We start from the raw sequence: 25,479 nt of genomic DNA, 5'->3' as shown, positions 1-25,479 counted from the left end.
CTAAAGTGCATCCTTGTTGAGTCGCTTTTTAGGAGCTAATCATATTTAGTTTTACATAGCTTTGAACCATTAAGCACCCCGAAGGGAATAAGCGGTAGAAAATGGATAGATGGATGGATACAACTAATGGTAGCTTTCTTTTCAAAAGGTCCTCAGGTTCTTGGATGTCATAATGTTTTAAAAAGCCCAATTAAAGTCTATAAATACTAGATTTGCCTGACTGGTCGAATTACCGTGTTTAACTACCTTGTCACTTTCTTAATGTGAAAATTCTATTTCTCGGCCTTGGACAGACGACACTTGTGTGTGGCCAACATGTCTGGAACATATTTCCTCAGTGGTTGCAAAACATGTAACATGACCTAGGAACTGTCACATGTTTGAGGGGCATGCTTTTGCGTCTAATAATCTCTTTGTATTTCTTCATATGGTGTAAGGCAGGGGTCGGCAACCTTTACCACTCAAATAGTAATTTTGACCAGTTTCACAAAGTAAAGAAAACAATGGGAGCCACATAACTTTTGAAATTTATATTGAAATAATACTGCATACAGAGGTTTTTTTTGCTTTGTGCTATGTATAAACCAGGGGTCTCAGACACAAGTTTTATATGAATGCCGCTTGACAGCGTCACACCTGCCAACCCTCCCAATTTTCCCGGGAGACACCCACATTTCAGAGTAATTATTCTCTCGAATGTACACTGGTGTTCACCCAATGAACAATAATAAGGGTGTACAATGATGTCACTACCGCCCTCTACAGCTTGTACAAATAGCTTGCCAGCCCAAAGAATTGTTTGACGAGGCTGTTGCAGACACACGTAAGAGACTGCAAGGCATCCTTATTCAACAGCAATACAGGTTACACTGAGGGTGGCTGTTTAAACAACTTTAGCACTCTTACTAATATGCGCCACACTGTGAACCCACACCAAACAAGAATGACAAACACATTTCAGAAGGACATCCGCACTATAACACAACATAAACACGACAGAACAAATACCCAGAATCCCATGTATCCTGACTCTTCTGGGCTCCATTATACACCCAGTTACCACCAACCCAACCGCCTGCGTTTGTTGAGGTGGGTGTGGTTGGGGGGGGTCCTGTTTATGTTGTGTTATAGTGCGGATGTTCTCCTGAAATGTGTTTGTCATTCTTGTTTGGTGTGGGATCACAGTGTGGCGCATATTAGTAAGAGTGTTAAAGTTGTTTATATCACAACCCTCAGTGTGACCTGTATGTCTTGCAGTTGCGTATGCGTTCAGATAGAGGTCGCATCCAAAATGTGACCGGACGGCCGGCACGCAGATAACAAGGTGAAAATCCTGGTGCGATGACATGTAGAAAGGTTGTCATCACGGCACGCCGTCAAAGTTGATGTCTGGGTGGAAATCGAAAAATGTTTTTCTCAGGAGATTCCTGATAGAGACATTAAAATTGGAAATCTACCTGACTTCTCTGGGCGGTCGGCAAGTATGCGGCTGAGCCACATCAGAGTGGTCAAAGAGCCGCATGCGGCTCCGGAGCTGCGGGTTGCCGAACCCCGGTGTAAGGGAATTACAAGCAAAACGCTGAATAATTATTTGTCAACGGTGTGGAATCAATTATTGATTATTCATGATTTCAAACGTTAAGCTACACCCACTATTGCCCGACGTCTCATACCGTATTAATCTGCTCAATGCAACACTGCCATTGAAAGAGGAGTTCAGAACATCCATCAATACATTTTTTACAGCTAGTCGCTTTTTTGGTTCGCGGGGTGTGCTGCAGCCTATCTCAGCTGCTGGACAAGTCGCCACCTCCTCACAGGGCCAGCACAGACAACATTCACACTCACATTCACATACTCTTCCATATCAGTAGGTGGCAGCCGGTAGCTAATTACTTTGTAAATGCAGGTAAACAGGTGTCTTATGCTTAAACCAAAAATAAGCAAAAGGTGAGTGCCCTTAAGAAAAAGCATTAAAGCTTAGGAAAGTCTACTCAGAAGAAAAGTAAAACTGAACAAAAGTAAAACTGAACCGGCTACAAAGTAAACAAAAACAGAATGCTGGACGACAGCAAAGACTTACTGTAGAGCAAAGATGGCGTCCACATCCGAACATGACATGACAATCACCAATGTCCCCACAAAGAAGGGTGAAAACAGCTGAAATTTTCTTGATCGCTAAAACAAAGTAGATGCGAGAAATATAAGACAATAAACTGCTACAGGGAAATACCAACAAAAGAGAAAAAGCCACCAAAATAGGAGCGCAAGGTGCATGTCACAGAAAGATCCTGAGCCCGGGATTGAACTCAGGACTACTCAGGACCTTTGTATTGTGAGGCACATGCACTAACCCCAAATAAATTATTTTTACTACACTAAAACTGATGAACCATTTTGACCCGACAATAAATTAGTAGTTTACCCCAGAAAAAATTATTAAAAGACGGGGGGCCACTTTACAACTGTGGTTTAGAGATTTACACTTACATCATGTATATAAAACCCTAATGAAGGGGTTTGGAAGATTTTGAGTGGCTCTGTCGACAGAATAGAACGGCTCTCATAGGCTCTATTGTAAGCTGACTTTTGATGGCATTTATTTAATATTCAGAATGCTTAAAAAAATAACATCCGTTGCCATGTATATCATAATGATTGTGAACAATAGGCAAAATTCCAAAAGAAGTGCAGTTCCCATTTAACTGTGCAAGATCACTGTCACAGCTAGGGCTGCAGCTGACTATTATTAGTAATCGCTCAATCTATTAGTTTGTTTGTTTCATCAAGTAATGGGATAAAACATACTCTATGGCTTTGATGCTAATTTTAGAAAAAAATTGTTGAAATATGGTCCTGGGTTCAATTCCAGGCTCGGGATCTTTCTGTGTGGAGTTTGCATGTCCTCCCCGTGACTGCGTGGGTTCCCTCCAGGTACTCCGGCTTCCTCCCACCTCCAAAGACATGCACCTGGGGATAAGTTGATTGGCAAGACTAAATTGGCCCTAGTGTGTGAATGTGAGTGTGAATGTTGTCTGTCTATCTGTGTTGAACCTGTGATGAGGTGGCGACTTGTCCAGGGTGTACCCCGCCTTCCGCCCGATTGTAGCTGAGATAGGCGCCAGCGCCCCCCGCTACCCGAAAAAGGTATAAGCGGTAGAAAATGGATGGATGGATAGATGGTAAACAAATATTTTTCTGCTCGCCATCACCTTCATTCTTTTTTTATAATTGCATTAATGTAGATTTTTTTAAAATGCATGTTTATTATAGCTGCAGCTATCGAATATTTAGTAATCGAGTATTCTATCGAATATCACGATCGATTAATCGAGTGACCGACTAAATCATCCATCCATCCATTTTTTCTACCGCTTGTCCCTTTTGGGGTCACGGGCAGTCACTGGAGCCTATCTCAGCTGCATTCGGGCGGAAGGCGGCGTACACCCTGGACAAGTCGCCACCTCATCGCAGGGCCAACACAGATAGACAGACAACATTCACACTCACATTCACACACTAGGGCCAATTTACTCATATTTTTTCTTAATCAAGGTTTAATTATACCTCTTAAGATGTCATTTCAATTATTGCGTTTGGCCTAATTGTCTTTTATTTCCTAAACACCTGTTTTCAATTTTGAAGGCTGACACGCACAGCTAAAATGCGTCCGTGGTCGATTGTGTGGCGAAGTTGGTAGAGTGGCTGTGCTTGCAATCGGAGGGTTACTGGTTCAATCCCCACCTTCTACCATCCTAGTCACGTCCGTTGTGTCCTTGGGCAAGACACTTCACCCTTGCTCCTGATGGGTCCTGGTGAGCGCCTTGCATGGCAGCTCCCGCCATCAGTGTGTGAATGTGTGTGTGAATAGGCGAATGTGGAAATACTGTCAAAGCGCCTTGGGCTCCTTAAAAAGGGGTAGAAAAACGCTATATTAGTACAACCCATTTACCATTTACCATAAAAACAGGTGCGCTCACAGCCCTATATGCTGTGTGGTGTGACCGCATAAACAAAGTTCTTGTCTCTCGTGCGTTTTAAATGATTATTCTTATAATTAAGCGTTGGTTTCTCCACGTAAATCTGCTGAGCTGTTTTCAACCTGCCAACAATGTGCGAGCTATCCAAGTAGTATGTGGTTACATGACTTGAATAACCCGAATAACTTTGCACGACTACTTTCGCGTGGTTACTAATGAAAGGCTAATTGAACACGACAGCTCGGATAGCGTTGTTAGTTTTCGACACCTTTTGGCGGCATTTGATAACATTGCCGGAGCGAGAGAACACATCCTGGTTATCATAATGAATACCATTTATTTTACTCACAGCGCTTTTGTGTTTACATTTGATCATAAATGACTTCCCTCGCCTCCAGACGTCCCTCAATCAGATGCTTTCTCGACAGGTGCTACAGCATCGAACTTGTGCTATTGTGCTATGCGAGCTACACTTAGCAATGTTTGCATACTACTGTGTTTTCCTTTGATTTTAGTGTGCAGTGTTCCCACACCTTGGACAACTTTTGTCGCTTCATAAATGCCTAATTTTGCTATGGCTCTTGTTTACTGCTTTTTGCGGTGTCTGCCGTTGCAAGTTGTGTTGGAGAAAAAAAGTATTCTAAACTCAAGCGTATTTAAAAGAGCGGTGTTGTGCAGTGCAGGGGGGCATATGATCTCTGATGCAAAGACGCTGTGCAATACCTAAACTACTGTTTACTAAAAAAGGCAAAATGGCATAAAGAAAATTACAAATATATTTTGTGATTACTCGAGGAATTGTTTCAGCTCTGATATATATGTATGTGTACTGTATATATGTGTGTGTATATATATATATATATATATATATATATGTATATATATATATATATATATATATATATATATATATATATATATATATATATATATATATATTAGAGATGCGCGGATAGGCAATTATATCATCTGCAACCGCATCAACCTGAATTGATTAACGTGGACCCCGACTTAAACAAGTTGAAAAACTTATTCGGGTATTACCATTTAGTGGTCAATTGTACGGAATATGTACTGTACTGTGCAATCTACTAATAAAAGTATCAATCAATCAATCAATCACCAAAGTCGTCATCCACCCGCCGTTCACCCGAACCAACATTTTATCAGAACCGCAACCGCCCGCCACCCGCCCGTTGAAATACATCAGAGGTTGGCCACCTTTACCACTCAAAGAGCTATTTAAACCCGTGTCACAAAGTGAAGAAGACAATAGGAGACGCTAACATTCTCTAGAATGACTGCCGGCAGTCACCCAGTCAATAAGTATCAGGGCGTGCTACGAAGCCATTGGCTTTGTCGCCTTTTACAGCATGTACGTGCTGATTGTCAGTTCAGCAACATGTTGTGCGTGGTTTCCGCGGTCACACGCACACGACTGCAAGGCATACTGGGTGACACAGAGTACACTAATGGTTGTGATATAAACAATTTTTAACACTTAGTAATATGCGCCATGCTGTGAAGCCACACCATACAAGAATGACAAACACATTTTGGGAGAACATCCTCACAGTAACACAACATAAACGCAACACAACAAATACCCAGAATCCTTTGCATGCGTGACAATTCCTGAATATATTATACACCCCGGCGCCCCCAACCCCGCCCACCTTACCGACGCACGGGGGGGTGGGGGGTGGCGGGGTTTGCTGCTAGCGGGGTGTATAAAATAGCCAGGAATCGTCATGGATGCAAAGGATTCTGGGTATTTGTTGTGTTGCGTTTATGTTGTGTTACTGTGAGGATGTTCTCCCAAAATGTGCTTGTCATTCTTGTTTGGTGTGGCTTCATAGCGTGGCGCATATTACTAAGAGTGTTAAAGTTAGTGTACTCTGTGTCACCCAGTATGCCTTGCAGTCGTGTGCATGTGTCCGCTGAAGCCACACACAACATGTTACTGGACTGACAATCTGCTCGTACATGCTGTAGAAGGCGACAAAGCCAACGACTTCATAGCACGCCCTGATACTTATTCACTTGGTGACTGCCGGCAGTCATTCTATAGAATGTTAGCGTCTCCTATTATCTTCTTCGCTTTGTAACACGGGTCCTAAATGGCTCTTTGAAAGGTAAAGGATACCAATCATTTAACCATGTATATCAAATATTTCCGAATGGTTCAACCGCCACCCGCCCGAATCGAATTAAAATCAATTTTTTCGTCATGTCACCCGCCCGACCCGCGAATAAACTCCGCGGATGAGACCGCAAACCGCATCTCTAATATATATATATATATATATATATATATATATATATATATATATACATATATATATAACCTACTCAGGTAATGGGACCCATTACCTCCCTGCTCAGTACTCGGCATCAAAGGTTGGAATTAGGGGTTAAATCACCAAAAATGATTCCTGGGCGCGGCCACAGCTGCTGCTTACTACTCTCCTCACCTCCCAGGGGGTGATCAATGTGATCAGTGTGAAAATCATTGGTACTTTAACTTAATATATATGTATGTATATATATATATATATATATATATATATATATATATATATATATATATATATATATATATATATATACAAATCTTTATATATTTTACTGTATATATTTTTAGTAACACCGTTGTAGGACAAAATGTTATGTAGAGAATGAAAAATTGTCCCTGGCAATATTCTGATTTTCCCAAAAAATAGTCATCAAACCCAGTGCCAGCTAAAGTGCTGAAATCACAACGTGTCAACCTTCACCACCCAATCTTGAATCTTGAAACAGCCCACCCTGAGTTAACGCCAGCATGTCCTCTGGAGAGATGAGCTGTCGTATCCTGCCGGGCTCACACTGAAGAGGCTCTTTGCTCTGTTTACATTCTAATCTGGCGATGGAGCTTGCTGATAAATCCCTGGGCAGTCCTGCAGAATCAAAGGCTAATGGAGGCACTCAGGGCACAGTGCCAGCAGCCGTGGAGGGCTCCTTCTTTGCTTACATTCGATGACTGGGACTTAGGGACCCTTGGCCAGTCAAGTGTGGCATACACTGCCTGTACCTTTCCTCGCCGTCCGTGGAAGTTGGGAGTTTCCTTCGGAAATTCGATGCTGCCTTCTGCCAGTTGTTTGCAGACATCATTAGCACTGTGTTTATTTTAGATTAAAGGAGCCTATAGAGGTTGTTTTCAAAACAAAACTCCTGAAATTCATCTATTGGCATATACCGACAGGTTAAAGGCCTACTGAAATGAGATTTTCTTATTCAAACGGGGATAGCAGGTCCACTCTATGTGTCATACTTGATCATTTCGCGATATTGCCATATTTTTGCTGAAAGGATTTAGTAGAGAACATCCACGATAAAGTTAGCAACTTTTGGTGCTGATAAAAAAGCTTTGCCTGTACCGGAAGTCGCAGACGATGATGTCACAAGTTTGAGGGCTCCTCACGTCTTCACATTGTTTTTAATGGGAGCCTCCAGCAGAGAGAGCTATTCGGACCGAGAAAACAACAATTTCCCCATTAATTTGAGCGAGGATGAAAGATACGTGGCTGATGATATTGATAGCAAAGGACTAGGAAAATAAATAAATAAATAAAGTAAAAAAAAAAAAAAAAAGGCGATTGCATTGGGACGGATTCAGATGTTTTTAGACACATTTACTAGGATAATTCTGGGAAATCCCTTATCTTTCTATTGTGTTGCTAGTGTTTTAGTGAGATTAAATAGTACCTGATAGTCGGAGGGGTGTGTCCACGGGTGTCTTGAGGCCAGTGTCTGAAGGAAGTCACGGCAGATACAAGGACGGCGCAAACTCCACAGATCTCCGGTAAGAGGCGACTTTTTGACACAATTTTCTCACTGTAACCTGCCGATTGACAAGCGGTCGGGAACCATGTTCGCTTGACCGCTGTGATACATAGTAAAGCTTCACCTCCGGGAATTTTAAACAAGGAATCACCGTGTGTTTGTGTGGCTAAAGGCTAAAGCTTCCCAACTCCATCTTTCTACTTTGACATCTCCATTATTAATTGAACAAATTGCAAAAGATTCAGCAACACAGATGTCCAGAATACTGTTTAATTGCCCGATGAAAAGAGACGACTTTTAGCCGCAAATGGTGCTGCGCTAATATTTCCTGGGAAATTTAAAATTGCAATTTAGTAAACTAAAAAGGCCGTATTGGCATGTGTTGCAATGTCAATATTTCATCATTGATATATAAACTATCAGACTGCGTGGTGGGTAGTAGTGGGTTTCAGTAGGCCTTAAGGGTGGTCAAGGAAAGTGCTGATGACTGCACATGAACATTTGAAATATTGCCGGCATTATCAGTAATATGAGAATGTGGTAAATTTTCTGTCAGGCTGCATAAAACATCACATATCAATGCGCAGACTAAATTTGATTTGCCTCGCTTGCTTCTTCTGTTATCTGGTATTGAACTTAATGCCCATTTCCCGAGAATAGCCAATGATAGCAATCAGTCCACAGGGGTTCAGAAAGTCACCCCTGCATATTTTATGTCCTCAAACAAGCCAGTTTCCGCCTGTTTTAACAATTCCGTTCCTATAAACGCCTTAATTAATGGCTTTATTCAATAAACCCCTGACGCTCCTCCAATCACTGGGGGATGGTCTACAAGAGCAAATAACCATCACCTAATTAGCACCAAGTCATGCAAAAAAACACCAACATTTACGCTAACAGCTGTTGCTGTAGGCAGCCTCAAAGTGTATTTTTTTTTGTTTTTTTTTTAATTAACTCCACAAGATAGCGGCGACTGCATGTGAAGTATGATGCAGCTGCATGTTACTCTATTCAAATCCATGTTTTATAACATGGCTTCCGGTATTCTTTTTGTGTGAAACCTGTCGGGGGATTGGCATGGCGCAGTTGGGAGAGTGGCTGTGCCAGCAAGCTGAGGGTTTCTGGTTCAATTCCAAGCTACTACCAACCTAGTCACGTCCATTGTGCCCTTGAGCAAGACACGTCACCCTTGCTCCTAATGGGTCGTGGTTGGCGCCCTGCTTGGCAACTCCCACCATCAGTGTGTGAATGGGTGAATGTGGAAATGGTGTCAAAGTGCTTTAAGTAACTTGAAGGTAGAAAAGCGCTAAACAAGTATAACCCATTTACCCTTGAACAAAGTCATTAGCAGTATTAATGCTTGCTGAGCACTTGTGTCACTATTACAACATTGGTTCTGTTGCTGCTGCAATGTGCAATATACTTTTTATTTTTGATCATGTGGTCAGAGGGAGCTACAGTACATTTTTCTTTAATGCACTCTAAAACAGTGGTTCTCAACCTTTTTTCCCTTTGAACATGTTTTTAATTCAAGTACCCCCTGATCAGAGCAAAGCATTTTTGGTTGAAAAAAAGGGATAAAGAAGTAAAATACAGCACTATGTCATCAGTTTCTGGTTTATTAAATTGTATAACAGAGCAGAATATTGCTCATTTGAAGTGGTCTTTTTTGAACTATATGGAAAAAAATATATAAAAATAACTCAAAAGTTGTTGAAAAATAAACAAGTGATTCAATTATAAATAAAGATTTCTACACATAGAAGTAATCATCAACTTAAAGTGAAGTGAAGTGAAGTGAAGTGAATTATATTTATATAGCGCTTTCTCTAGTGACTCAAAGCGCTTTACACAGTGAAACCCAACATCTAAGTTACATTTAAACCAGTGTGGGTGGCACTGGGAGCAGGTGGGTAAATTGTCGGGTCCAAGGACACAACGGCAGTGACTAGGATGGCGAAAGCAGGGATCGAACCTGGAACCCCCAGGTTGCAGGCAAGGCCGCTCTACCAAACGAGCTACACCGTCCCGTTACGAAAAAAGGACAAACCTTTCTATTTGTCAGAAAGCCCACGGTTTAATATGTTTGCGCTTATGCTTCACTGATGACAGTATTTGGCCAGAGCCGTTTTGTCCTAAAAGTGCCCTCTTTGGGGATTGTAATAGAGATCCATCTGGATTCATGAACTTAATTCTACGCATTTCTATACAAAAAAAGAAGTTTTTAACATCAATATTTATGGAACATGTCCACAAAAAATCAAGCTGTCAGCACTGAATATTGCATTGTTGTATTTCTTTTCACAGTTTATGAACTTACATTCATATTTTGTTGAAGTATTATTCAATAAATATATTTATAAAGGATTTTCTAATTGTTGCTATTTTTAGAATATTCTTAAAAAATTTCTCGTACTCCTTGGCATACCTTCAAGTACCCCCAGAGGTACGCGTACCCCCATTTGAGAACAACTTTCATTGCTTCATTATGTTTGAGAACCACTGTTCTAAAACATGATTACCGCAATTTCCGGACTATAGAGCACACCCTAGAATTAGCAGCACCCACATACTTGTATGTTGTTCATACAGTATATTGGCCGCTCGAGTAGGGCTGGGCAATATGAACGAAAAAGTATATCTCGATATGTTTTTACTTAAACTCGATATCCGATATATACCTCGATATATTTTCCGTTGAAAGTATACATATAAAGTTATTAATTTTTGAGCGAGAGTCGCAGAAATTGAACTGAATGAGAAGTGTCCTGTGCAGAAGAGGGTAGAGTAGCCAAAAATTGTACTCAAGTTAGAGTACTGTTACTTTAGAGATTTATTATTCAAGTAAAAATAAGGAGTAGTCACCCAAATATTAACTTGAGTAAAAGTAAAAAGTATGTTGAGAAAAAACTACTTAAGTACTGAGTAACTGATGAGTAACCTGTTCGTTTAATGACGACGGAGACATATGATGCACACAAACATAAAAATAGAAATAAGCAAATTCAGAGCCAGGAATATCTCTTAAGCAACTAAGACAATAATATATATTAAATAATAATACATTAAAATAAAACAAATTTAAGGCAAATTGAGCCACAGTAGGCTCATTAGGCATTCATTAATTGATTGATTGATTGAAATTTCTATTAGTAGATTGCACAGTACAGTACATATTCCGTACAATTGACCACTAAATGGTAACACCCCAATAAGTTTTTCAACCTTAATCAATTACTTAATAAATGACCAAGTTGAGGTGATCTACCTCATATATACATATACATACACACACACATATCATATATATATACTAACATACATTTATATATACAGTATATAATTTATATCTATTTATTTTGCCGTTTTTGTTGACATGTTAAAGGTGTTTTAATAAATATACATGCATGTTTAACATATAGATAGAGTCCTATCTTTCATGAAGACAAGAATATAAGTTGGTGTATTACCTGATTCTGATGACTTGCATTGATTGGAATCAGACAGTAGTGCTGATAATGTCCACGTTTTCAAATGGAGGAGAAAAAAAGTTCCTCCTTTCTGTCTAATACCACATGAAAGTCGTTGGTTTTTGGCATCTTATTTGTCCAGCTTCTATATTCGTTTTTATACACTTTACAAGAAATACATTGGCGGCAAACTCCGTAGCTTGCTAGCTTGTTTCCGTTGGCTTTCAGAGACTCTTGCTTTGTTAGCGAAGGCGCGATGGAGCGGCACTATTATCGTAAAGACAGGAACTGTGCGATCAGTCTTTAGGCTTTTTACGGGAAGTACGGTTGAAATAAAAAGTGTCTTTTTTCCTTTACACTTTTGATTGATTGATTGAAACTTTTATTAGTAGATTGCACAGAACAGTACAAACTCCGTACAATTGACCACTAAATGGTAACACCCCAATAAGTTTTTCAACTTGTTTAAGTCGGGTTCCATGTGTGACGGTCATGTGACCGCCTGGCTTTGTTTGATTGGTCCAACGTCACCAGTGACTGCATGTGATTGGTGAAACGCAGGCATGCGTAGATCCTACTTTGAAGGTCTGTGACAAACCAAAACAAACATTAACAGATCGATAAAAAATTCAGTAGCGAGCTGAATGTAGATAAATGGAGCGGAGTAAAAGTAACGTTTCTTCTCTGTAGATATACTCATAAAAACTACTCTTAGAAGTACAATGTATCCCAAAAGTTACTCAAGTAGATGTAACGGAGTAAATGTAGCGCATTCCTACCCACCTCTGGTACTGTGGCACTTTTATTAACCCAGTTGGTCAAGATGGCTATTAACATCAGATAAAATAAACTGTTTACAGTAGTATAGAATTACATAACATAAATACAATACAAAAATATTATTTCTACGTGAAATAAATAACACAGCTGCGCAAATGTATCAAACTCAGATAAAAAATTATAATTTGCAGGCAGGCACTTTTTAATTCCCACACACTTACGGTTCTGGTAAGCGATATGTAAGTGACTTGACTTAATTGTGTGGCTATGATCTTCCTCATTTCGGCATAAATTTTTGGCCGCATTTCTCCTGGAGAACAGTTTTGATTTGGGCTTACATGGTAAACAACTCAAATGAATGATTTATCCAGACGCATACATTTGTCCATGTTTCCTGGACGTCGTCTACTTCGCTAAAAGAAAAATCTAAAATAGAGAATCCCTCTGCTATCTTCCACTAGTTGTTTTTTTATATATAAATCACCCATTTGAAAATTCCCTCATCTCTTCTACAACTTTCTCGTCGTCATTTGGGATGTTGTGATTTCCCTTCCTGGTTCTATGACCTGCCCTATCTTGCCTCTGATTGGCCTCTCCCTAGTTTTTTGCCCTAAGGTCAACCAATCGTGACTCGTCATAGTAAGCAACCAACCAATCATGGATGTTGTTATACGTGAAAGCACGTCTTGGAAGGAGGAAGGGGAGGGGTTTAATAGCCCAAAGAGTGAGAAGTGGGGGAGAACAAGAAAAACAACAAATAACCGGTGTTTGGTCATTTTAACATGAAATAAATTATATCGTCATGATATTTTGTCAACTCATATGTTCTTTAAAAATATATTGATATATCTTACAAACTCAATATGTTGCCCAGCCCTACGCACATGTCTATAAGTTGCATGTGTACGCATTGAAACATGTAATATTTACACTGGAGCATGTCTTATCATTCAGCACGGTTTTTGTCCATCTCGTCATCCTGCTTGCTGAAACGGCTGAAGTCGTATTCTTCGGAAGCGAGAGTGCGGTCTTTTGGGGCCCCGGAGTTCAGTGCAGCCGCTCTTTCCTTTTACAATGGTCGGGTCAATTATCCTTGGCTTTGGGGCTGCGCTGCCTGCATTTTTTGTTTCTTCTCCATGAGAGAGGGTGAGTTCATAACGCTGTAAATGGCTGACTGAATAATTGTGTGAGTGTTTTTGGTTTTATGTGAACGATTTTATTGGGATGTAACAATTAACGGTATTAATGATAACCGCTGTAAAACTCTCAACGGTTAGTATTAATCGTTTTAAATAAAATTATCGCAAATACGTGCTTATTTTTTAGACTACTTTATTGATCCACAAGGGAAATAGTTCCACACAGTAGCTCAGTTACAAAGGATGGAAAGATTAAGGATGGAAAAGATAATGCACACAAGGGCACAAAAAGAGGGCGAAAACAAAAGGTATAAAGTAGACTACAAATGTACCATAGTAGCAATATAAAATATAACATGTATGTAATATGTACATATTATATATGCAGTATATAATACATACTGATACATTGCATTATTATATTATATTTTTTATATAATGTGGACAATATATAACAAATCCCAATTACCATGAACAATATTACAGTATATGTTATAGCTGCAGCAAAAAAAGGGCAGCATGAAATAGAGAGCAGATCTAGCAGAAAAGATACATTTTAAACAAAGAGAGGTAGCTAACATAGAAGGTGTCAGGTAGTAGACATATATCATCTATTGCTGTATGGCGAGTGATTGTACAGCTGAATGGAGTGCGGAATGCAGGAGTTCTTGAATCGAACACTGTGGGAACGAAGCTGAAGGAGCCTGTTAGAGTATGAGCTCCGCTGTCCTTCAACTGTCTGGTGGAGTGGGTGGGCAGGATTGTCCATGACGGCCAGCAGTTTGTCCAGTGTCGTCCTGTCCCTCACTGGCACAAACACCTCCAACTGTGTGCCAATAGTTTGGCCGGCTTTCCGGATCAATTTGTCAATTCGGTTTAAGTCCATTTTGCTGGTGCTGCTCCCCCAACAAACCAATGCAAAGTACAGGACACTGGCCACAACAGACTGAAAAACGATCTCCAACAGCTTGCTGCACACGTTAAAGGACCTAAGCTTCCTCAGGAAAAAGAGTCTGCTCATGCTTTTCTTGTATACAGCTTTGCTATTATCCTTTCAGTCCAGTCTGCTGTTCAAGTAGACTCCCAGGTACTTGTACTGCCACCTCCCGGCCCTTGATGTTGATGTGCTCCACTTGGGTCATTTTCTTCTTGAAGTCCAGCTCCTTGGCCTTGTCCAAATTAAGGAGTATAAACTCACGGATTAACTGGCACTATCTTGCTATCTTAAATACCAAAGTGAAAACAAAAGGCATTATGTGTTTTCCCATTAAGAAACAACATACCCCAATCTAAACTTGTATAAACACATTACTGTCTGAGCAAGAAAGCTATTCAATCGTGCAAATTGAACCTTCGAGCTGTGCTCTATTAGAACAGAGTTATTGATTAATTCTCTGAGGAATATGAGACTGAGGTCTTTTTACAATGATTTCAATGACCGCTGAACAGAGTATCAATCAATCAATCAGTGTTTATTTATATACACCTAAATCACAAGTGTCTCAAAGGGCTGTACAAGCCACAACGACATCCTCGGTTCAGAGCCCACATAAGGGCAAGGAAAAACTCACAACCCAGTGGGATGTCAATGTGAATGACTATGAGAAACCTTGGAGAGGACCACAGAGGACCCCCTCCACCCCTCTAAGGGAGACAGGATGCAATGGACGTCGAGTGGTTCTAACATAATATTGTGAAAGTCTAATCCATAGTATATCTAACATAATAGTTAGAGTCCAGTTCGGAGTGGAGCCAGCAGGAGACAATCCCAAATGGAGACGGGTCAGCAGCGCAGACATGTCCCCAACCGATGCACAGGTGAGCGGTCCACCTCGGGTACCGACTCTGGACAGCCAGCACTTCATCCAAGACAAGTAGGACACCACAACGCCCGTCGGGACTCTCTTATCGGTGATGTGTAAGAGACACAAAACATGCAAAATATTTGGCTTTCTAACAGTGGGTCTATTTATTTTAGTTATTTAATAAAACATAACAATTTCAATGGGTGTAAAGTGATTTTTTGAGCACCTTCAACAATACATAGATAATAATGATAACCCTGATAATTGTGGTCACAATGACCATGATATGACATTTTCATGTGTGACCCGTTTAACAATTTCATTGGTCCGATGCAGGGGCGCCGCTAGGGATTTTGGGCCCCATGAAAAGAATCTTTACAGGGTCCCTGTATCTTTACAGTACCCTTCTGTATTATAATTTCATCATCATTAGGGGCCTCTCTGGGCCCCCCTCCATCATGGGCCCCAAGAATCCGTCTCCTTTACCCCCCCTTTTCAGTGCCCCTGGTCTGATGTGACGGGGCAAAATTCATTTGCGGTATGTGAAGCTCGTTAACCTGGACAAATAGATAAATTAGCCACAGCATTGTATAGAATGCAGGGTTCAAAGCGTGGGGAAAAAAGTAGCATCTTATTATTCAGAAATAAAAATGAACACACCAAAAAAAAAGTAAATTTATTGTTCATTTACAGTATATTGGATGATTGACAAATGACAAACTCCCTAGTTTTGAAATGTGTTTTTAAAAGTGGTTAAACATATTTTGTTTTTGTTCTTTACAGATATATTTAATGCAAGTTTGCGACCCTTAAAATGTTGCGAATGTAGTTTGTGAATGGCTGAATAGCCTATTTTTCAGGAGATGGATAGGTTGTCGTGGTTTGTTTGAGTTCGGGGTTACGATTTTGAAGTTATTTTCTGTGGATGGGTTCAAAGAGCAAGTGTACTTTACCCAACCAAAGACTTTGGATGAACTACGATATGTTCTGTCTTGTGGCCATGGATGAAGTACTGGCTGTCCAAAATTGGGACCCAGGATGAACCGCTCGTCCAGAGTCGGGACCCAAGATGAACCGCTCGCCTATGCATCGGTTGGGGACATCTCTGCGCTGCTGATCCGCCTCCGCTTGGGATGGTTTCCTGCTGGCTCCACTTTGGATGGGACTCTCGCTACTATATTGGATCCACTTTGGTCTGGATTCTCACGTTTATGTTAGATCCACTATGGATTGGACTTTCACAATATCATGTTAGATCCGCTTTAAATAGACCTCCTTTTTAGACCAGTTGATCTGCCGCTTCGTTTCTTTTTCTCCTCTGTCCCCCCTTCCCTTGTGGAGGGGGTCCAGTCCGATGACCATGGATGAAGTACTACTGGCTGTCCAGAATCGAGACCCAGGATGGACCACTCGTCGGGACCCAGGATGGACTCCTCGCCTGTGTATCGGTTGGGGACATCTCTATACTGCTAATCCGCCTCCGCTTGGGATGGTTTCCTGTGGACGGGACTCTCTCTGCTGTCTTGGATCCGCTTTGAACTTAACTCTCGCGGCTGTGTTGGAGCCACTATGGATTGAACTTTCACAGTATCATGTTAGACCCGCTCGACATCCATTGCTTTCGGCCCCCTAGAGGGGGGGGGGTTGCCCACATTTGAGGTCCTCTCCAAGGTTTCTCATAGTCATCATTGTCACTGGCGTCCCACTGGGTGTGAATTCTCCCTGCCCACTGGGTGTGAGTTTTCCTTGCCCTTATGTGGGTTCTTCCGAGGATGTCGTAGTCGTAGTGGTTTGTACAGTCCTTTGAGACATTTGTGATTTAGGGCTATATAAATAAACATTGATTGATTGATTGACATCCATTGCTTTCGGTCCCCTGGGGGGAGGGGGGGGGGGGGTTGCCCACATATGTGGTCCTCTCCAAGGTTTCTCATAGTCATCATGGTCGACGTCCCAATGGGGTGAGTTTTTTTTGCCCTTATGTGGGCCCTACCGAGGATGTCTCTGTGGTTTGTGCAGCCCTTTGAGGCACTTGTGCTTTAGGGCTATATAAATAAACCTTGATTGATTGATTGATTGATTGATTGATGTCTAAGAACTAGGTTATCTCCTGAATTATTGACATGTATTCCACATGGATTGAAGTTTGGATGGTCTTTGTGTTCTCTTGCAGGGAAGATGTCAAATATCCGCACAGTCAAGAAGAAGCAACAGCTGAATAACTTGGTTGCCATGGTGACACATCTAGCCAAGCCAGGAGACACGATTGTGGATTTCTGCAGTGGAACGGTGGGTCCTTTCATCTGTCAAGCCAAACTTTCCTGACCACAGTTGATGTCACTGTTGCAATCCTAGAAGTGAAACTTCCAAAAGTATTGTCTGAGAGAAAGTTGTAGTATAGCCTCAGGGTCCATGGTGCAGGTCAAAGGTCACCACTGACCCTGAATTTATTGAATGCATTGTTGAAACTGTTTTTTCTTTGTGCTTCCAGGGACATGTGGGTATTGTCCTGGCCCACACTCTCCCACATTGTCAGGTACAGTGATATACAGTCATGGCCTGCATCAATCAATCACCAGTCAGCCATAACTGTGAGAGACATCCTGGCATCGTTGTTGTTGTTGCAGGTCCTACTCATTGAAAACAAGGAAGAATCTCTGATCAGGGCGCAGGGTCGCAGCACTGAACTTGGGCTAGAAAACATTGGATTCATTCAGGCCAACTTGGACTACTTCACTGGACCTTTTCACATTGGAGTAAGTGACAAGTAACTTTAGTCATATCAAGGTTGAAGTTAGTGCCATTTGTTCAACCACATTCCTGTCACAGGACTCCAATTAGTTCAGGCTCACAGTCGGTTTAATGAGTAAGTTAATGTCTCAGCTAGTTGGGTTATTAGTTCTGCCACATATTAACCACAAGGATTTTATGAGGTTAGTTAAAGTTTATTTGTTCCACATGTTTTGACATAGGGTGCTAATACAGCAAGTGGAGAAGTTGTTTGGATAGATTGCAATTACTTACCCAATAAGCTAGGCAGCGCAACCATGTGGCTCAAATGAGATCAGTTAGTTATTTAGTTGGTTACCGTATTTTCCGCGCTATAAGCCGCACCTAAAAACCACAAGTTTTCTCAAAAGCTGACAGTGCGGCTTATAACCGGTGCGCCTTATATATGGATTAATATAAATATTTATTTTCATAGAGTTTAGGTCTCGCAACTACGGTAAACAGCCACCATATTTTTTCCCCGTAGAACAGGAAGCGCTTCTTCTTCTACGGTACGCAACCGCCAAGGTAAGCACCCGCCCCCGTAGAAGAAGAAGCGCGCGGCTAATACGATTCATTTCATTTGTGTGTTTCTGTAAAGACGACCACAAAATGGCTCCTACTAAGAGACACGTGTACAACGCAGAATTCAAACTCAAGGCAATATGTCACGCAAAAGAACACGGAAATAGAGCAGCAGCGAGAGAAATGAACATAAATGAATCAAGTAGGTGGAGGAAGCAACAAGATGACCTGCGCCAAGTAAAGAAGACAACACAGAGTTTCCGAGGGAACAAAGCAAGATGGCAACAGTTGGAGGACAAACTGGAACAGTGGGTTGTTGAGCAGAGAGCAGTAAGCAGAAGTGTCAGTACCATCACTATTCCAATGAAAGCAACAGCGCTAGCAAGCCAACTTCACTTGGATGATTTTAAAGGGGAACATTATCACAATTTCAAAAGGGTTAAAAACAATAAAAATCAGTTCCCAGTGGCTTGTTGTATTTTTTGAAGTTTTTTTCAAAATTTTACCGGTCCCGGAATATCCCTAAATAAAGCTTTAAAGTGCCTTATTTTCGCTATCTTCGACACCACTATCCATTTCTCTGTGACGTCATACAGGGCTGCCAATACAAACAACATGGCGGTTACGACAGCAAGATATAGCGACATTAGCTCGGATTCCGACTCGGATTTCAGCGGCTTAAGCGATTCAACAGATTACGCATGTATTGAAACAGATGGTCGGAGTATGGAGGCACATAGCGAAAACGAAATTGAAGAAGAAATTGAAGCTATTGAGCGAATGGCTATTGACGCTATTTGGCCATAGCGTGGGTGTACCTGATGAAGTGGCCCATTGCATGGCTGCCTTATTAGCATCGCCAGTAAAATGTGCAGACCAAACGATCAGGACTTTCGCATCTTGTGACACTGGAGCAACTTAAATCCGTCGATTGGTAAGTGTTTGTTTCGCATTAAATGTGGGTATCCAGTTTCAAATGTACATACAGCTAGCGTAAATAGCATGTTAGCATCGATTAGCGTAGCATGTTAGCATCGATTAGCTGGCAGTCATGCCGTGACCAAATATGTCTGATTAGAACATAAGTCAACAACATCAACAAAACTCACCTTTGTGATTTCATTGACTTAATCGTTGCAAATGCATCTGCAGGTTATCCATACATCTCTGTGCCGTGTCTGCCTTAGCATCGCCGGTAAAATGTGAAGACACTCTGGCACATTCAATGGGGGTCTGGCGGCAGATTTCTTGCCAGTGGTGCAACTTGAATCCCTCCCTGTTAGTGTTGTTACACCCTCCGACAACACACCGACAAGGCATGATGTCTCCAAGGTTCCAAAAAATAGTAAAAAAAAACGGAAAATAACAGAGCTGAGACCCGGTGTTTGTAATGTGAAAATTGATATGGCGAGTGTGTTACCTCGGTGACGTCACGTTCTGACGTCATCGCTAAAAGACCGATAAACAGAAAAGTGTTTAATTTGCCAAAATTCACCCATTTAGAGTTTGGAAATTGGTTAAAAAAATACATGGTCTTTTTTCTGCAACATCAAGGTATATATTGACGCTTGCATAGGTTTGGTGATAATGTTCCCCTTTAAAGGTGGTGCTTCTTGGTGTTTCCGGTTCATGAAAAGACGCAATCTCTCCATCCGCACACGGACTACTATTTCACAGCAACTGCCAAAAGACTTTCAAGAAAAGATGTCTACTTTCCGCGCATATCGTAAAAAGAAGATAGCTGGAAAAAAGATCCGGCCAGAGCACATTATCAACATGGACGAGGTTCCACTGACTTTTGATATTCCTGTGAACCGCACTGTGGATAAAACGGGAGCACGCACGGTAAATATTCGCACCACAGGGAATGAGAAGTCGTCCTTCACTGTGGTTTTAGCTTGCCATGCTAATGGCCAGAAACTTCCACCCATGGTGATATTCAAAAGGAAGACCTTGCCAAAAGAAAACTTTCCAGCCGGCGTCATCATAAAAGCTAACTCGAAGGGATGGATGGATGAAGAAAAGATGAGCGAGTGGTTGAAAGAAGTTTACGTGAAGAGACCGGGTGACTTTTTTCACGCACTCCATGCGTGCCCACATCACAGATGGTGTCAAAAAACAAGTCAAGCACACTAATGCAACACTCGCCCTCATTCCGGGTGGATTAACCAAAGAACTCCAACCACTGGATATTGGTGTCAACAGGGCATTCAAAGCTCGACTGCGAACGGCATGGGAACAATGGATGACTGAAGGCAAACACACCTTCAGTAAAACAGGGAGACAGCGCCGGACGACAAACGCCAACATCTGCCAGTGGATTGTAAATGCCTGGGCGGATATATCGGTCTCAACTGTGGTCCAAGCTTTCCGGAAGGCAGGATTCATAGAACTGCCGGACAACAACAGCGACACTGACTCTGATGATTTCGACGAGACGGAGCCCGCCATTTTGGATGCCGTATTCGCCCAACTTTTTAATTCAGACACCGAAGAAGAAGAATTCGAGGGATTTATGGATGAGGAATAACTTCTGAAAGTGAGCTTTAATTGTTTATTTTGTGTGCTGTGACATTAACGTTCGAGCAACGTTGAGTTATAGATGTTGCTATTGCTCTGCAGTATTTTGAGTGTTACTATTGTTGTGATTGCATATTTGCACACTGGTTTGTATTATCAAAGTTTGACTGACCTATCTGTTTTTTTGACATTCCCTGTAGCGCAGCGGCTTATAGGTTAACAAAGTTTTTAAATATGCCATTCATTGAAGGTGCGGCTTATAACACGGGGCGGCTTATAGCGCGGAAAATACGGTAGTTCAGCCACATTTAAACTGTAGAACTCTACAGCAGTTTGTTAGTTCCACCTATGTTTCAGGCATAAGGTTCTACTTAGTGGATGAGTTGGTAGTTTCTTAAACAGTACGCCAGGTAACCACATAAATCCAAATATACTAGTTCGTAAGTTAGTTAGTTTTGTCAGCCGCTGGGCTGTAATAAATGAGGCAGTTTGTTCAACCACATTGAGTTAGTTGTTTAGCGATAGGGCGCTAATGAGTTGGTTAGTTCAGCCACATTTCAACACTAAGACTCTAGATAGGGCGCTAATGAGTTGGTTAGTTCAGCCACATTTCAACACTAAGACTCTAGATAGGGCGCTAATGAGTTGGTTAGTTCAGCCACATTTCAACACTAAGACTATAGATAGGGTGCTAATGAGTTGGTCAGTTCAGCCACATTTCAACACTATAGGGCGCTAATGAGTTGGTTAGTTCAGCCACATTTCAACACTAAGACTCTAGATAGGGCGCTAATGAGTTGGTTAGTTCAGCCACATTTCAACACTAAGACTCTAGATAGGGCGCTAATGAGTTGGTTAGTTCAGCCACATTTCAACACTAAGACTCTAGATAGGGCGCTAATGAGTTGGTTAGTTCAGCCACATTTCAACACGGAGACTCTCAAGTAGGTTTCGTTCCACTGTGTTTCATCGGATTATTTGGTAGAAACATAGCAAGCAAGTTAGTTAGTTCAAACACATGACTTAAATGAAATTAATTAGTTAGTTTACAAACATTTCAACCATAAGACTCTACAGTAATTAGTTTTGTAGGTCCAGTTCGATTCAGGTGTAGGGTTCTGACTGGATGAGTTGTTAGTTACTTAACCGGCTAACCAGGTAGTTCAACCACATGGATCTAATGCTAATAGTTGGTAAGTTGGTTGTCAGCCGCAAGGCTCTATTGAATTAAATAGTTGGGTAGTTTCTTCAACCCCATTGCACCCTTAACAATCTAATGAGTTTGTTGTTTAGCCATAGGGTGCTAATGAGTTAATTCTTTTCACCGTTTTTCCACCCCCAAGGTTCTAATGAGTGACTTTGTTGTTAGTTACGTAGTTAGCAAGCCATTTAGTTCAACCACATGGCTCCAATGAGATCAAAGGCGCCGATCTACATTTCTGCTAGTGGGTGCTCAGTGTGTGTATTAAAAAAAAAAATTACATTCAGTTAATATCCCATATGAATTGTGGCTTTATTATTTTGTAAAATGGACCAAACTCACCACAAAATCAACTCCAACAACATTGACTTTTCAAAAATTATTTTAAATATTTAAAGTTGCCATTAATCCCACGTGGGTGCTATGCATTGTCCGTGGGTGCTTGGGACCCGCGCCTATAAATGAGTTGGTTTGTAAAACCACAAGGCTCTAATGAGATGAAAAAGTTTGTTGCCCAGCCATATTAGGTTAGACAGATATTTTCCGGAAGAGTTCTCAATATGGCAGAAATTCAGCCAAAGTCTTTGCTAAATTAGTCAGTGTGACGGACTCCCAGCCGTCCTCGTGTTGTTTGCGAGCAGACTTGACACACGACGCGTCGTAGAAGGTTTGATTTACTTTTATTGTTTCATATAACCTTTTTTCGGGCCAGTCTGGCGCGCTCATTTCTAGTTCGCCGGTCCTGCTTCCTGGTCGCGCTGCACCTTTCGGTGCTCGCCTGCTGCGTCTGTGGCGGGGACTCATCTTGCCGTGCTCTGTTGTCGTGCTCATGGTTTGGTTGCCGTGGTTTCCTCCTCTGTCTCCCGTTCGTGCCTCCTTCGCCTCTCTTAAAGTCTAGGAGCAGATGCGCAGATTGTGAGCAGGTGTGTGTCCTACGGACCTGACTCTGATTGCCGTCCTGCCGCTCCGCGTGCGTCACGCCTCTCCTCTTAGCCGCATGCCCCGCCTCCTGGCCTCCATTCTGGTCCAGAACAACTCTGTCCGCCCGCTGTCGGCCCGTCGGCTGCGTCTCTCCACAGTCAGTTAGGTCAGGGCTGCTATGTTTCAGAAAAATAATGAAACTTTATGATAAATAAATAATAATACTAAAAGGAAGTCTAGTCTAATCTAATGATGCCATTCATCCATCCATCCATTTGTTATACCGCTTGTCTCTTTTGGAATCATTTGGGTTTTGTGAGTTCAAACCCCGGTCGAGTCATACCAAAGACTATAAAAATAGGACCCATTGCCTCCCTGCTTGGCACTCAGCATCAAGGTTTGGAATTGGGGGTTTAATCACCATAAATGATTCCCGGGCGCGGCACCGCTGCTGCCCACTGCTCCCCTCACTTCCCAGGGGGTGATCAGGGGGATGGGTCAAATGCAGAGGTCAAATTTCACCACACCTAGTGTGTGTGTGACAATCATTGGTTCTTTAACTTAACTGTGTCTCTGCACTGTGGCCTCCTCATGCATGTTTTAATTAACCAGAAATGTTGGGATGTCGCATGGCTGCAGTTGTGTGACCTCAAGTATGCAAAAATCCAGGAGAGCAGAAAGCCGGTAAGATGATTTTAATTTTATCAAAGTAAAAGATATAAACAGAAAGCAGTCTTGCATGGAGATGTTCCCAACATGGTTTTAACTTCGAGCACTGAGGAGTGCTCGAGTGAAACATAAATAGACCTATGTTGATTGACAGCAGCTGAGGACCGCTGCCAATCAACGGCGAGTGTGACAAAAACAGTGCTCAGCGGAGTAAACAGGAAGTATGACAAAATAAGAGCACTGAACAGGAAATAAAGTACAAAACACGAAAAACTATCAGAAAGTAAGTGACAGATCGTTACAGGACCTCCCCCTCAAGGAACAGATACCAGATGTTCCCTGGAAAAGAAAAATGGAAAAAAATGTCCACAAAGTAAGGGAGGATGGAAGGTCGCCAAACCTCGTGTCCCCGCAGCCAGCGAGGGAAAGTCAGGTGGCGACGGCGCGTAGAGCGCCGCTGGAACTGGCGGGGCGGGCGGCCACGGAACAGCCACATCATTGGCCGAAAAAGAGACGAGTGCATCCCGCGAGGAGGACGCCCAGGGCACGGCCACATCCGCTGCTGACGTGGAGGCGGGCGCGCTGAAGCAGGCCCGGAGACAGCAGACAAAGCGGCGGGGGCTGCAGCCAAAACAGATACCTCTGCAGGAGGCGGCTGAGGAGCCGATGTTGGTGCCGGCGTGGAAGCGGCAGACGTCATCAACGGCGTGGAAGCGGAAGACGTCATCGGCGGCGTGAAAGCGGCAGACGTCATCGGCGGCGTGAAAGCGGCAGACGTCATCGGCGGCGTGAAAGCGGCAGACGTCATCGGCGGCGTGAAAGCGGCAGACGTCATCGGCGGCGTGAAAGCGGCAGACGTCATCGGCGGCGTGAAAGCGGCAGACGTCATCGGCGGCGTGAAAGCGGCAGACGTCATCGGCGGCGTGAAAGCGGCAGACGTCATCGGCGGCGTGAAAGCGGCAGACGTCATCGGCGGCGTGAAAGCGGCAGACGTCATCAACGGCGTGATTGTTGCAGATGTCATCGGCGGCGTGAAAGCGGCAGACGTCATCAACGGCGTGATTGTTGCAGATGTCATCGGCGGCGTGAAAGCGGCAGACGTCATCGGCGGCGTGAAAGCGGCAGACGTCATCAACGGCGTGATTGTTGCAGATGTCATCGGCGGCGTGAAAGCGGCAGACGTCATCAACGGCGTGATTGTTGCAGATGTCATCGGCGGCGTGAAAGCGGCAGATGACGCCGGGCGAGGAGCAGCAAATGCTGGCCGAGGAATAGCGGATGCCGGCGGTGACGAAGCCCGGCGTGGTGCTGCTCTTGGCGGCGTTGGAACCGTGCGTAGTGCCGGCGTTGGAGCTCGGCGTGGAGCCGGCGTTGGGGCTCGGCGTGGAGCCGGCGTTGGGGCTCGGCGTGGAGCCGGCGTTGGGGCTCGGCGTGGAGCCGGCGTTGGGGCTCGGCGTGGAGCCGGCGTTGGGGCTCGGCGTGGAGCCGGCGTTGGGGCTAGGCGTGGAGCCGGCGTTGGGGCTAGGCGTGGAGCCGGCGTTGGGGCTCGGCGTGGAGCCGGCGTTGGGGCTAGGCGTGGAGCCGGCGTTGGAGCTGTGCGAAAGCCCGCTAGGGACGTAGATGTCTCCGTGGAAGGAGACGCTGGCGGGGATGACAGCGGTGTGTGCCTGGCTGCACCGCAGTGTATAGTGGGCCCCCCTCCACTAGGTGGCTGCCAGACACCGTTCACACATGCGGGAAAACGTGCCTGCTCGTCGGAGTCCCCCGGTGCGAAAACCAGGGACGGGCGGGAGGGGACCAGGAGGAGGGACGAAGACACGTCCCGTGCCGAGTCCCAGCAGGAGGACAAAAGCGACCTCACTGTGGGCTCCACTG

General features: G+C 43.1%; 1 protein-coding gene and 1 long non-coding RNA gene across 3 annotated transcripts in view; one reads left to right on the top strand and one right to left on the bottom strand.

Annotated features, from left to right (window-relative positions):
* Positions 1-25,479, top strand: part of gstcd (glutathione S-transferase, C-terminal domain containing) — a 203,109-nt gene that overhangs the window by 103,102 nt on the left and 74,528 nt on the right. For both annotated transcript variants that reach the window (XM_061909365.1, XM_061909357.1), the window contains exons 6-8: positions 17,173-17,288; positions 17,491-17,535; positions 17,627-17,755. In XM_061909365.1, the coding sequence (XP_061765349.1) occupies positions 17,173-17,288; positions 17,491-17,535; positions 17,627-17,755 (290 nt within the window). The remainder of the gene's footprint in view (positions 1-17,172; positions 17,289-17,490; positions 17,536-17,626; positions 17,756-25,479) is intronic.
* LOC133558208 (uncharacterized) overlaps positions 22,583-25,479 on the bottom strand; it is a 53,934-nt gene continuing 51,037 nt past the window's right edge. Inside the window, exon 3 of the long non-coding RNA XR_009807913.1 lies at positions 22,583-23,111. This is a non-coding gene — a long non-coding RNA (uncharacterized LOC133558208). The remainder of the gene's footprint in view (positions 23,112-25,479) is intronic.

The sequence above is a fragment of the Nerophis ophidion genome, linkage group LG01 (genome assembly GCF_033978795.1).
Source record: "Nerophis ophidion isolate RoL-2023_Sa linkage group LG01, RoL_Noph_v1.0, whole genome shotgun sequence".
Taxonomy (NCBI): Eukaryota; Metazoa; Chordata; class Actinopteri; order Syngnathiformes; family Syngnathidae; genus Nerophis; species Nerophis ophidion.
Note: the sequence above shows the minus strand (reverse complement) of the source record. Positions and strands in the feature narration are given on the sequence as shown.